Below are 14,209 nucleotides of genomic sequence, written 5' to 3'. Positions count from 1 at the left end.
TGCCTAGCCACTGCTCTGGGCACACACGGTACAACTCCTGTGGTCCTTAAACAACTCTGGCTGGAACTGTAGATAAGTCAGCACTTGGGGACTCACAGAGAAGAGAGTCCAGGCAAGGAGCATGGCTACCCGAAATGTCTGTTAAGCCTTTAAGGAGCTGGCGAGGACTCTGCAAAGAACATCTGGCTCTGTCCCCTAACAATGGGGGAAAGGAATTGCTTCAGATTGCTGCAGCTCAACTAGCTTTCACATTGCTCCCACTCCCCTTTAACACACACACACACACACACACACTCTCTCTCTCTCTCTCTCCCCCCACATATATACATATGATGTATAACGTTGCTGGTAAGTAATGGCTACTATTTATTGAACACCTGAAAATGTTAATTATATATATTGCCTCATTTAATCTTCATGACCAGGCCATTAAGCAGTGGTTCTCAAACTTGACCTTGTGTCAGAATCTCTCCAGGAACTTATTAAGCCCCACACCCACAGCCTACGTAGTGAGGCCTGAGAATCTCCATTTCCAACAAGCTCGCAGGTGATAAGTATGCCCCACTTTGAGAACCACTGCCACAGGGAAACAGAGATTCAAGAGTGGTTTGGAATGTCTTGCCTACAGTTCCACAGCTAGTAAAGAACAGATTCAGAATTTGAACCTAGATCTGTCTGACTCTACAGACAGTGCTGGTAACCATGCTACTGTATGTGTGAATGTATGCCTCATCTTCCCAAATTCATTGGCAGATCCTTAAAGGCAGATATCAATCACACTTTAGACCTCCCTCATCCATCTCAGAACTTCATAGGGTCTTTGGACTTGGTAGGTGCTACATAAATACTTTGTATACTGGCTCCTACATATCTACATACTTCTAAGAGCCACAAATTCAAACTCAACTTAAGCCAAAGAACACAAAAAGGGCGCATAGCCAGACCCAGTTTTACGAGACATTCTCTCTTGCTACTCTGTCTTTGCCCATGGTGCCACCACACTAACTCCTACTCACTCTTCAGTCACTTCCTTCAGAAAATGATCCTGGGCTCCCTAAAACTGGGGGCCACTGCACCCTAAGTTTATCTCTATGATGGCATTTACCAATCCACTATAACTGGCTATTTTCCATCTCTTAAAGCAGTTGGTAAAAGCTAGCATCTAGTTTAACAGTATACCCCCAGAGCCTAGCACAGCACCTGGCACTTCACAGGCAACTCCATAAACTGTTGAATGAATAAATGCAGAGCTGCAAGTCCTAAATTCTGTGTAAAAATATCACAATACGTGATGCGCAGTTCTCAAAGATGAATCCCAGAGAAGAGGAAGGCAGCCTAGGTAACAAAGACCAATTTTGCCTTTTCTTTTCCCTATCACTCCTCTCACACTTGGAGAACATGCACCGCTTAGGGCAGCATCATCCGTGATGAGACAACATCCTAGCTGAACAAAATGCTCGTGGGCTATAAGGTCAGCAGAGGCCATTCAGAGGGGAGGAAAGTGTTCTGTGGCCCTTCGTTTCTCCTGATTTCTCTCTGACACACTCTCCTTTTCACCATTTCTCCACCCCACTGCAGTTAAGGGCTTTGGCACAGGGATGAAAGAGACAGATCAGACTCAAGGGTGAGGATCTGGCAGCGGGCACAGAAGCATCTCCCAGCCTGCACCAAAGTCCACAGGAAAGATCCAAGGGGACAGTGACTCAGGCCCCGGATAAAGCGCAGCTAGAACAGTACTGAGATTGGAAGAGCAATAATTTCACATGGACGTTAACTGTCAGAGATCTTTTTTAAAAATCATGTTTTTAAAGTACAGGCTTCAACTCTATTCCCAGAAAACTGGGCCCTGCTGAATCCAGTGCTTACACAAGCTGAGAGCCAAACACAGCTTCTTCCTCTTCCAAACCCACCCACCAGCCCGCAACACCCACCATGGTAAGCATTTCCCAGGCCCAGGTCAGGACCCTTGCTTCAACTTTAGCTTGCAAAAGGCCCCTTTTTAAAGAGGCCTCTTAGCTTTATCTCTTCCCTCGCTAATAAAACTGTTCCCTACCATCACCATGTTGCAGTAAGAGAGACCTCTCCCTTCTTCCAACCCCTCTCGGTCTATAACACAACCTACAGCAGGTTGGCCCCATCCAATCAGTCTGAATTGCTTCATGCCAAGGAAATTGCTGCTTTTATTAAAAATAAAAGCACACTAGGCAGGCGATTGGCTGTGAAAAGTATGAGTCTGGCATAATTATGAAGGTCGAGGTTAAGGTTACCAAAAGAGACATGCAAAGATTTCCCGAAAGCCTGGGGGAATAAAGATGTATATCTACGTGAGTATAGACACACAGATGAAACACAGAGGGAATTTACGCAGCAGATCTAAATAACATCCTCTCTGATAGCGAAAAAACAAAATCAGAGCCACTCTCAAGTAATTTTTCTTTTGATTAAAAAAACAAAAAAACAAAACCTAAAGCGAGAAGGAAGAGGGGCCTACTAGACTGAGTTCAAAATAACCACATTTGTTTTATGTAATTTCTGTTATCTTTGCTATAACCTGGGGACCTGATTACAGTTGGGTCAGGAAACAAATCTACTAGTGAAATCCACCAAGAGCCTTGGCCCTTGGAAAAACACGTTCACGTTCTTCGAAAATCCTCTCTTCCTTCCAATGCCTGCTCATGGAAGTGGGAAAGTTGGGTAGGAGAAGGAGAAACCCCTCTCTTCTTAAAAGTCCCCCCATCCCCACCCTTCAGCCTTCACATCAAGATTTTAAGTTTTAGGAGGATGACATGCCCATCGCCCTGCCTTTGGCATAAAGCTTTACACTTTCACACATACGTTTTCTTGTGTGATCCTCAAAATTTAGCTTCTCAATATTAAAAAAATAAAAATAAAAGGCCACTAACGTAAACAATTTCGGCAACCTCCCCACACCCCCATAAGCCCAGTCACTTTCAAATCTCAATTTTAAATCTCTCAAGGACAATGACTCACAGGGCAAGTGAAGGGGGAAGGGAGGGTCAACTGGTCAAAGCCCATTCATACATGCAACAACTAGAAACCACAGTATTGCCGCATCAGCACAAGATTTTAATTTACGGCGCATTGAGCCCCACCGTACCTTCCGCCAACACCTCGTCCACTGTGACCTGCTGTCGCCCGATGCCAAAGACTCTTCCGATGTAGCCACTGCCCAGGCCCGAGGTGCTGCCCCCTCCTCCGCTGGAGCCGGAGCCCAGGCCAGAGCCGCCCTGCTCTCGCCGGGAGTCGAAAAACTTCTTCATCTTGCGAACAGGGAGCAGCAAAGCAAAATACCGATGGTTTCTAGATTTTTTTTTTTTTTTTTTTTTTAAGAAAAGAGATCCAAGGATTTCTTCTCGGATTTCACCTCGGAGAGGAGCCACCCGAATCCGGCCGTGGGGGTGGGGGCTGAGGGAGGATGCCTATACGAATATGCGTGTCAATCGCGCGGCGGGTCCCCTCCTCCTCCAGAAAGCGATTCGTGTAAGTTTAAACCTGTGATGACAGAGGAAGAAAGAGAGGATGAATCAGTAACACGCTTAAAAATTCAACCGCTGAGTCCTAGGGGGAGCAAAAGCCATCATCCTGGGGAAACGCTTCATGTATTTTCCTGGCGAGAAAAACCGTGGGGCTGAAAACGCGACCCCGGCCCCAGAACCCGGGACCCCCGAGCCGGGAGCTCGGAGAAAGGAGGGATCCGAGCTGCTCCGGCAGCGCCGACCCTCCCGGGCACTGCCTCCCGCTCCTCCCGGGTCTCCCCGCCGCCCCTCGAGGCGGCATCCTGGCAGCACCCACTTGAGACGGCTCGGCGGCCGGCGCCCTGCTACCAGCCCCGCGACATTGTCACGGCCGCCCGGCCGGCCTGCGACGCAGAGAAGAGGCGGCGCTGCAGCGAGAGCCGGGGTCGCGCTCGGCTCCCGCCCGCCCGCCAGCTGATCCCGGGAGCGCCGGGCGGAGACTGACCCGCCGCCCCTCCCCCGCGCGCGCTCCCGCCCGGCTCCATCCACCCAACCAGGAAGTGAACCGCCGCCGGAAGTGCCCCTCGGGGCGGCGCGGCGAGGGACCAGGGCCTCTCCTGCAACCGCCGCTCTGTCGCCACGGATGGGAAGGAGTCGACCGCGAGAAGAGGACTGGGGGAAGAGGGTCTCAGTGCAGACAGAGTTCTGGAAAAGACTGTTGATATCACCCGAGCCGCAGGGCAAGCTGGGAAAGGTAGCTCGGCACAGTCCGGCTTCTGGACTACAAATCCCAGCACACTCCTGGAGGAGCGGGCGAGGCGGCAGCCGTGGCCTCCACGGCCTCGAAGGAGATTTGTGGGGTGGCGCGTATGTGGGGACTCGGCAATTTAAACACATCCCGTGAAGAAACTGCCAACGACTAAGTTCCCCCGCTGCTGTATGTTCCACCCTTCTGGAGCCATCTTATTTGCGGCCTGGCCTCCTGGCACAAGGGATTCTGGAGGTTGTGGTTTCCGAACGGATCGAGACTGACACCTGAAGGACGCGGCTTAACCGCTTAGCCCCTAGCGGGTCCTGTGGGTTTCCCGACGTCTCCTGGGCTGAAATGGAAGCGAGAAGTGATCGGGAACATTGTGCTGGCAGTTGGATCCGGCTGCACCGAGCGCCAGCCTTAAAATAAGTAAAACCGATGCCCTTCCGCCCCTAACCTCAAAAGCTGCTTTTGCGTCTAGATGTTATTGAGAGCCGGCTCTGCGGTCAGCTCTGAGCTAGGCGCTGTGAGAACGCTCAGTAAGACAGTGTCTCGTCTGGAAATGTACAGGCGAGATTCAAACCGAGAAACTGCCAAAGGTTGTGTGCAGAGCAGATCCTAGGATACCGGAGACCCAGCCCGTTGGCTTGACCTCAAAACTCGGGGGCTTTTCGGCCCATGCTGTCCCTTAATTCCTCCTCCTTTGCTGACGCTGTGGGTGCGCATCAAAGCCTAAACTTCGCTAGCTCCCTTGCACACAAGAACACTAACCCTAACCTGACCAGTTATTTATTTTTCACTTCAAGATTCTTCCATTGATACTTATGTTTCCCTGATACCGTCCAAGTGCTGAGGGCGGGGATGGACTGTGTGATTTGCATCTGCCAAATGCAGAAAATTTGGAAGGTCAGTTGGTACACTTTTCCGACCCTAGATTTCCTGATGGATGATGCTGAAGAGTGGCAAGTTCCTGCCAAAAACAAACAAACAAAAAAACCTACCATGATTTATTATTATTTTTTTTCTAACCCCTGAATATGGGTTATTGTTCATCTCTGCCCGCTTTCCCCACTCCCTAGTGCTTGTCTCAGAATTTTTTTTTCAGCGGGTATTTGAGTAGAGAAGGGTGTCCCAGGGAAAAAAATGGTTCTTGCTTTCTCTAATCTGAATATTTAGCTGAGCTGTGACTGGGCTAACAGTAGCGTTTGTTGTTGCTGCTGCTGCAGCTTGTTTCAAGTAGTGCCATTGTAATTAAACTCCGTGAAGAGATAGCATCTTTTCTTCCGGAGAGAGTCAGTGTTGTCACCTCAGCTCACGAATTCATGTAGCCACCTCCAGGGTGAAATGCAGCCCCTATTCCCTCAAACTAAGCCCACGAAGGCATGTTCTCTGCACTTCCCTTAAAAGGCCAGATTTTTGTCTGAGGAAGTTTGAAACAGATCTTAAAATAGATGAGAAAGCTCATTTGGAATCAGACTCATTGACCCCCATTTCTCTCAGCACTTATTTGTCTTGACTGACTTTTTTAAAGAAGCTGTGCTAGGTCCTAAAATCAATCTTATGCTATCTCAGTTTTTACCTTTCTAGACTTCTCTGGTACCAGACTAGTCCAGGCTTACACAAATCTCAAGTCTTACTTCAGTGATACAAAAACTCCCAATATGCTTAAGGTAGCTAACATGCATTTATTGAACACCCACGTGAATGCTCTGATCAGAAGCTGAGGGAAGAGGTTTAAAAAACAAAAAACATGACTAGATTCCTTGCCCTCCATTCCCTCACAGACTAATAGCAATTATAATGATAAATCCACAGTTTTTCTTGCTTTACATATATTAAGTATATAATGCTCACAACCACCCTATGAAGTAAAGTATCATTATTATACTCATAGGTGGGTAAGTAAAGCAAAGAGATTAGTGACTTGCCCAAAGTCACACAGTAAATAGCAAAGCCAGGATTCAAACCCAAACATTTTAGTTTCAGAGCCCAGTTCTTACCTGGCTATACTAAACTGTCTACTTAGAGAGAGCAAACATTAACTGATTAAAAGACTCGTGAATAGTTAGAAACCCACGCACAAGCAGCATAGGACCAGGAGACAGGAAACCTCTTGCCACTTCATAGCTGGGATCCTAGACCACTTGTGTCACTGGGCTTATTATCTCAGCTATAAAACCAGAGCTCTTACAACTCTTAGTAATTTTTTAGTTCCTGAGTACAAAATAATGAACAGATCAGCCACTATAATCTCAAAACTATCACACTTTCTGTATAATTTGTCCCATGCTGCTTTGCATTCCTGTTCAACTTTTAATGTATATTGCTGTCTCAACCAAACACCTCAAAGCCAGACAACCATCTTCTACTTATCTCCTTGGGCATCCAGTATAATAGTTTACATAGAGTGTGTTCTTAGCAGTACTTAAAGTAAATAATTTACTTTAAATGTGACACAAAACAGAGCTATCTGATTAAGGTGGGAAGATTGATTTGAAGTATCCTAGATGAATTTTGAACTAGGTGTGGAAGATGCTATGGGTAAATAGTCAAAGGGAGTGGGAAAAGAAAGTGCCATTTACTATTGTTACAATAGTGATCATATGACCGATGGAACAGACTCTTTGAGGCAGTAAGATGCCAAATTATAAACAAGACCTAAGGCTATGTCAGGCAAGGGTTAAGTCACACATCCCTACACTTGAAGAGTAAACCATCTTCTAACTGCCACAAGGTTTTTCTTTTTCTCTGGTAGCTAAATAGACACTGGCCTGGAGATAAGCAATATTGAAACAATTGTAGCTCACTGACCACTAGATGCTGACTAACTGTATCCCCCCAACCCCTGTTCCACAAACCATAACTATCTCTTTGATTGGACAAGAGACTGATTTCAGTAACATCCTAGTAAGAGACTACCAACCACAGACTGGTTCTGGCTGGTTTTCAGAGGCTGTGCACTGAGTGTCTTCATGTCCTTTGCTTCACCTAATTGTAATGCATTTAAATGTTAAATCTCCACCCCAAAGAGAACATAGGACATATGTAACATACATGTTTGCTCACTATGCATGCATGTGCTGCCCCCCACTTTGTGAATAATCAAAGCTCTTGTAACTTCTTAAGTGTGTATTCTTAGCCAACTCATTTGGCATAAATTTGTGTTCCACTTTTTCCTCCCTCTAAATACCTGCTTTCAGTCTCTGCCAGAGTCTACACTTCCCAGCCTGTCAGGATCACCAGCCTGCAGGCTGCAACCCTTTATAAAAAGTAAAGCTCCCCTCTCCAAATTTATAAACCTTGGGATTCTTCAGTTAACACTATGTATCTTCCATATGCCAGTTACGGAATTTTAAAAATATATATATATTATCTTGTTTTATTGTTTTATTTTTATTTTATTTATTTATTTTTTGAGACAGAGTCTCACTCTGTAGCTCAAGCTGTAGTGCAGTGGCGTGATCTCGGCTCACTGCAACCTCTGCCTCCCAGGCTCCAGCGATTCTTGTGCCTCAGCCTCCCGAGTAGCTGGGACAACAGGTGTGTGCCACCATGCCTGGCTAATTTTTTGTATTTTAGTAGAGACAGGGTTTCACCATGTTGCCGAGGGTGGTCTCGAACTCCTGAGCTCAGGCCATCCACCCACCTTGGCCTCCCAAAATGCTGGGATTACAGGCATGAGCCACCACGCCCAGCCACTTTTTTAAAAAAATAATTATATAAAAAATAGAGATGGGGTCTTGCTTTGTTGCCCAGGCTGACCTCAAACTCCTGGACTCAGGTGATCCTCCCACCTCAGCCTCCCAAAGTGCTGAGATTACAGATGTGAGCCACCGTGCCTGACTGATATTATTTTATTTAATCTTCATGGTTGCCTACAAAGTAGACAGTATTATCTATTTTATCAAAGAAAATACTGTTACACTATTATTCCCAATTTTATAGATGAACAATGAAGATTTTGTTAGTAGCAGATGAACATGTATGGTTTGTTAGGTTTGAAGGAAATGATTTGACCTGTGGTACACCTAAATCATGTTACCATAAACCCAGTGTGCTGTATCTTTGAGGAAATCAAAGGAAAGGAGACCACCATTAATTAAAATCCTTAACTGAGTCAAGCACTATGTTGGGTATTTAATCATACCATTTAACCCTCACAATACATCTATGAAGTGTGCATTACTTTTATTGGTGTGGAAACAGAGGCTGAGCAGGATTAGAGTCTGTCAACTATTTCTACAAAACATCTTAAAAAGGGCAGAGCCAAGACTGACCTCAAAACCCACATCATTTTCATTACACCATATGGGCTTTCTATGTTGCCGTCTTTTAGCAAAGTGGAACTTGTTAGAAATGCAAATTTTGGGGCCCCATCCAGACCTACTGAGTAAGAGGGAGGGGCAGAGGCAGCAGTTTCTGTTCACAGACCTTTCAGGTAATTCTAATACACATTCAAGTTTGAGAACCACTGTTTAGCAGAAGCGAACTTGTAAGAACCATGTCCTTTTTAAAAAAGTGACAGTTCTTGCCCAGGCGTGCTGGCTCATGCCCGTAATCCCAACACTTTGGGAGGCCGAGGCAGGTGGATCACTTGAGGTCAGGACTTCAAGACCAGCCTGGCCAACATGGTGAAACCCCGTCTCTATTAAAAATACAAAAATTAGCCGGGCATGGTGGCATGCACCTGTAATACCAGCTCGGGAGGCTGAGGCATGAGAATCACTTTAACCCAGGAGGCGGAGCTTGCAGTGAGCTGAGAGTGCACTACTGCGCTCCATCTGGGGAGACAGAGTAAGACTCAGTCTCAAAAAAAAAAAAAAAAAAAAAAGACGTTTCTTGATTTTTTTTTTAAATTTTTAATTTTCTTTTTTTTTTGAGATGGAGTTTTGCTCTGTTACCCAGGCTGGAGTGCAATGGCACGATCTTGGCTCACCGCAACCTCCGCCTCCCAGGTTCAAGCGATTCTCCTGCCTCAGCCTTCCTGAGTAGCTGGGATTACAGGCATGTGCCACCACGCCTGGCTAATTTTGCATTTTTAGTAGAGATGGGGTTTCTCCATGTTGGTCAGGCTGGTCTCGAGCTCTCAACCTCAGGTGATCTGCCCACCTCAGCCTCCCAAAGTGCTGGGATTACAGGTGTGAGCCACCGCACCCAGCCTAATTTTCTCTTTTAAACTGAGCCTTGTCTTCTTATTTTCCAGTTGATTTTGGTTTTGGATTTTGTTTAAGAAAGTAATTATGTGCTCATTGAAGAAAGTAGATAGAAGAAAATAAAAATCAGCTATAATTCTACCACTCAGCGATAATTGCTATTGACATTTTGATCAATTTCCTTTTAGCATGTTTCCATATATAAGTACATTTTTTACTATATTAGATCACATTATATATTTTATTTTTTTCATTTCATAGTTTCCTATTTCATGGTATATTCTCTAAAAATATTCTTTTAGTGGCTGCTTAGTAATCAGTGCTTTACTGTCAAATGTTTTATTTTTAAATGTTACTTTTTATATATGATTAGAATGAATATTCTCTTGTATTCTCTTGTGTGCTTCTTTGATTTTCTTTCTTTTTTTTTTTTTTTTTTTAAGACAGTGTCTCGCCCTGCCGCCCAGGCTGGAGTGCAGTGGCACAACCTCAGCTCACTGCAGCCTCGACCTCCTGGGCTCAAGCAATCCTCTCACCTTAGCCTTCTGAGTAGCTGGAACTACAGGCTCACACCACCACGTCTGGCTTTTTATTTTTTTATTTTTTTATTTTTGTAGAGACAGGGTTTCACCATGTTGCCCAGGCTGGTCTTGAACTCCTGAACTCAAGCAATCCACCCGCATCAGCCTCCCAAACTGCTGGGATTAAAGGTGTGAGCCACTGTGCCCGGCCTGATTTTTTTTTTTTTTTTTTTGAGGCGGAGTCTCACTCTGTCTTCCATGCTGGAGTGTAATGGCACAATCTCGGCTCACTGCAGCCACCACCTCCCGGGTTCAAGAGATTCTCCCGCCTCAGCCTCTTGAATAGCTGGGATTACAAGCACCCGCCATCATGCCCGGCTAATTTTTGTATTTTTTGTAGACACAGGGTTTCGCCATGTTGGCCAGGCTGGTCTTGAACTCCTGACCTCAGGTGATCCACCCACCTCAGCCTCCCAAAGTGCTGGGATTACAGGCATGAGCCACCGCGCTTGGCCCCATGATTTTCTTTCTAAGGCTACGTTGTTATAAATGGAATAATTAGGTCAAAAGGTATGAATGTTTTTACAGCTAGAGAGCCAAAGTACCCTCCAGGAGATTGATATTGATTTGTTCTCCACTCACTGATCCAGTAAACAAATATTTATTAAGCACCATGTGCTAGACTTTAGAAAGTTTATTACAATAAACAAAATAATTACACTCCTTGCCTTCAGGAGCTTTTAGTGGTTTTTGTATCCTTTTTTTTTTCTTTGAGACAGGGTCTTGCTCTCTCACCCAGGCTGGAGTGCAGTGGCATGATCATAAGCTGAGGCTTTCAAGGGATCCACCCCCCTCAGCTTCCTGTATAACTGGTGCACAGCACCACACCCAGCTAATTATTTCTTAATTTTTTGTAGAGACAGGATGTTGCTATGTTGCCTAGTCTGATCTTGAACTCCTGGCCTCAAGCAATCCTCCTCCCTCGGCCTCCCAAAGTGTTGCGATTACAGGCATAGCCACTGTGCCCAGCTAGAGCTTTTGATCTTAAAAGAAGGCGTTAAATCCTAAGTATTTCCATACCCTTGCCAGCACTGAGTTTGTGCAGTTTAAAAAGAAATCCATTTCATTTTGTTAGGTAGGAATGGTGTTTATTGTTGTCATTGTTTAAATTAGTGAGGCTGAACAATTTTTCTTGTTCATTTATTTATTCATCAGTTGTTTATTAAGAATCTGTTATATACCAAAACAATGCTAGGCACTGGAAATATGATAAAGAAGATGGACATGTGTTTTCCTTCACAGAGTTTATAATGTAGTAATTATTGGTTGTGTATATTTCTTCATTTCTAAATTGTATCCTCTTCCATTTTTCCATTGGAGCATTTATTTTTAAGAATTGATTTGAGAGTGCTCCTTTATTCAATCAGTATGTAATGAACTACCATGTACTAAACAATATGGTGCAAAACAAACAGATGAGGAAAAGAACAAACAGATGAGGATGTTAGCCAGGCATGGTTCCATGTGCTTAGAGTCCTACCCACTTGGGAGAGTGAGGCGAGAGGATTGCTTCAGCCCAGGAACTTGAGGTTGCAGTAAACTATGATCACACCACTGCACTCCACCCTAGGGGACAGAGCAAGACGTATTTTTGTTTTCTTAGAGATGTTCATTACCTTGTCTAGTTTCTTTTGATTCTTACTTGCCTTACTGCCAGCTCTTCCTTTTTACCTCAATCTGTATATTTCATATATTACCTGTTTTTTAGTATCCATTTGTCTTGTTGTTGTTGTTGTTGTTTTTGAGACGGAGTCTCGCTCTGTCGCCCAGGCTGGAGTGCAGTGGCGCAATCTCGGCTCACTGCAAGCTCCGCCTCCCGGGTTCACGCCATTCTCCTGCCTCAGCCTCCGGAGTAGCTGGGACTACAGGCTCCCACCACCACGCCCAGCTAATTTTTTTGTATTTTTAGTAAAGACAGCGTTTCACCATGTTAGCCAAGATGGTCTCAGTCTCCTGACGTCGTGATCCCCCCATCTCGGCCTCCCAAAGTGGTGGGATTACAGGCGTGAGCCACTGCGCCCGGCTTTTTTTTTTTTTTTTGGGAGACAGAGTCTCACTCTGTTGACCAGGCTGGAGTGCAGTGGCGTGATCTCAGCTCATTCCAGCCTCAACTTCCTGGGTTCAAGCAATCCTGCCTCAGCCTCCAAAAGTGCTGGGATTACAGGCGTAAACCCCCATATTCTCGGCCTTTTTATTGAATTTTTATTGCAAACATAAAGTAGTTTTGTTTTTTGTTTGTTTTTTGTTTTTTAGATGGAGTCTCACTCTATCACCCAGGCTAGAGGGCAGTGGCACAATCTCAGCTCACTGCAACCTCTGCCTCCCAGGTTCAACAGATTCTCCTGCCTCAGCCTCCCAAGAAGCCGGGACTACAGGCCTATGCCCAGCTAATTTTCTGTATTTTTAGTAGAGACAGGGTTTTGCCATGTTGGCAAGGCTGGCCTCGAACTCCTGACCTCAAATGATCCACTCGCCTCAGACTCTCAAAGTGCTGGGATTACAGGCGTGAGCTACCACGCCCAGCCTCTTCCTCATCTTGAGTGCTGTGTTTTCTTTTTATATGCTGTAGAATCTTCTCATAAACCTATGAGGTGGTTGTAATTTTTTTCTGTTTACTCATCCTTAGATGAGCAGTGTTGCTATGAGTCAATCTTTTTCTTTTAAAGACTTTTAATAGGTTGTTGGGAAAAGCTTAGGGATCTCTAGTCAGATGACTTCTTAAATTAGAACTTAGACTTTTCATTTTGAAAACCGGTTGTGCTGACTGGAATGGGCACATCAAAGAATTGAACTACGGCTGGGCGCGGTGGCTCATACCTGTAATCCCAGCACTTTGGGAGGCTGAGGCAGGCAGATCATGTGAGGTCAGGCTTTCGAGACCAGTCTGGCCAACATAACGAAAACCCGTCTCTACTAAAAATACAAAGATTAGTCAGGCATGGTGGCAGGTGCCTGTAATCCCAGCTACTCAGGAGGCTGAGGCAGGAGAATCAGTTGAACCCAGGATGCGGAGGTTGTAGTGAACCCAGACAGCACCACTGCACCCCAGCCTGGGCGACAGAGCAAGATTTCGTCTCCCGCAAAAAGGAAAGAATTGAACTAAGATGTCTGTGTTATACTTGACATAAAATATAGAGTGGGGTTCCTGAAATGGTCAGGGAATATTCCTGGCCTATCCTTAGTGAGACATGTATTCTTAAGATCTTTCTCCCTTAGTTCACAGCCTCTTAGTTGGATGCCCCTGTGCCACAGAACACATTTTGGCTATGGGGTGTGATCTGTGTCTGAGGAACAACAAGAAGCTACACGTCATCCACACAGGAGCCAAATCTGGAACTCTGGTCTCAGTTCTTCAGGACTATTTGAGCGAATAATCACTAAACACTAGAGTAAAGGATGTCCTACTAGAAGTCTTATTCTGACTCCTAAAACCACGCTACTGAAAGTGTTGATCCACAAACCAGTGCCAGTCCTTGAACTTTGTTTGTTACTGGTCCACAGTTAGGTAAGTACAGAAATGGAGAATAAATGTGAAGTATGCGTAAATGATATATGATTTACAGTCCAATTGAGATGCTTTAGGAGTGAAAATGGGGACAATGAAAATTATGCTAGGACAAAAATCATTAACTGGACTGTCCAGGTAAACTGGAACATACAGTCACCTCATCCTTAGATTTCACTAGCAGTAGAGTAGGGACACAGGAACCAAATGCCCTCCTGCATTTCTCCATTCCTGAGAGGAAAATATCCTAATTCCTGAATCCCAGCCTCCACACACTTCTTAGGATAGCCTAGCAATTACCCCTGGGCCCCTTGTGACACCATTTCCTAAACCAGCCCTGGAAACTCACTTATGATTGGACACTATGTCTTGCCCTCTTGCCTAAGCTGAGAACTCTTAACAATGACTGTCTTTCCCCTAGAGGGTATTTTGGAGGGCCAGGCACCAGTCCTTAGCCATGCCTCCTTGTGAAGTTTTAAAATATGATGCTTGGTTCCATATGAAATTTAAGGTAGTTTTTTCTAATTCTGTGAAGAAAGTCAATGGAAGCTTGATGGGGATAACATTGAATCTATACATTACTTTGGGCAGTATGACCATTTTCACAATATTGATTCTTTCTGTCTATGAGCATGGAATGTTTTTCCATTTGTTTGTGTCCTCTCTTATTTCCTTGAGCAATGGTTTGTAGTTCTCCTTGAAGAGGTCCTTCACATCCCTTATAAGTTGTATACCCAGGTATT

General features: G+C 45.0%; 2 protein-coding genes across 12 annotated transcripts in view; one reads left to right on the top strand and one right to left on the bottom strand.

The window, feature by feature from the left end:
• Positions 1 to 3,950, bottom strand: part of AAK1 (AP2 associated kinase 1) — a 185,861-nt gene extending 181,911 nt beyond the window's left edge. For all 11 annotated transcript variants that reach the window (XM_063695825.1, XM_019020962.4, XM_055378038.2 and 8 more), the window contains exons 1-2: positions 3,814 to 3,950; positions 3,119 to 3,513 (exon numbers count right to left, since the gene is read on the bottom strand). In XM_063695825.1, the coding sequence (XP_063551895.1) occupies positions 3,119 to 3,281 (163 nt within the window). In that variant the 5' untranslated portion in view covers positions 3,282 to 3,513; positions 3,814 to 3,950. The remainder of the gene's footprint in view (positions 1 to 3,118; positions 3,514 to 3,813) is intronic.
• An 81-nt stretch (positions 3,951 to 4,031) lies between these two features.
• ANXA4 (annexin A4) overlaps positions 4,032 to 14,209 on the top strand; it is a 187,879-nt gene continuing 177,701 nt past the window's right edge. Inside the window, exons 1-2 of the mRNA XM_019020968.4 lie at positions 4,032 to 5,133; positions 13,178 to 13,466. The gene's annotated coding sequence lies outside the window, so the exon portion shown is untranslated. The remainder of the gene's footprint in view (positions 5,134 to 13,177; positions 13,467 to 14,209) is intronic.

Source organism: Gorilla gorilla, chromosome 12 (genome assembly GCF_029281585.2).
Source record: "Gorilla gorilla gorilla isolate KB3781 chromosome 12, NHGRI_mGorGor1-v2.1_pri, whole genome shotgun sequence".
Taxonomy (NCBI): domain Eukaryota; kingdom Metazoa; phylum Chordata; class Mammalia; order Primates; family Hominidae; genus Gorilla; species Gorilla gorilla.
Note: the sequence above shows the minus strand (reverse complement) of the source record. Positions and strands in the feature narration are given on the sequence as shown.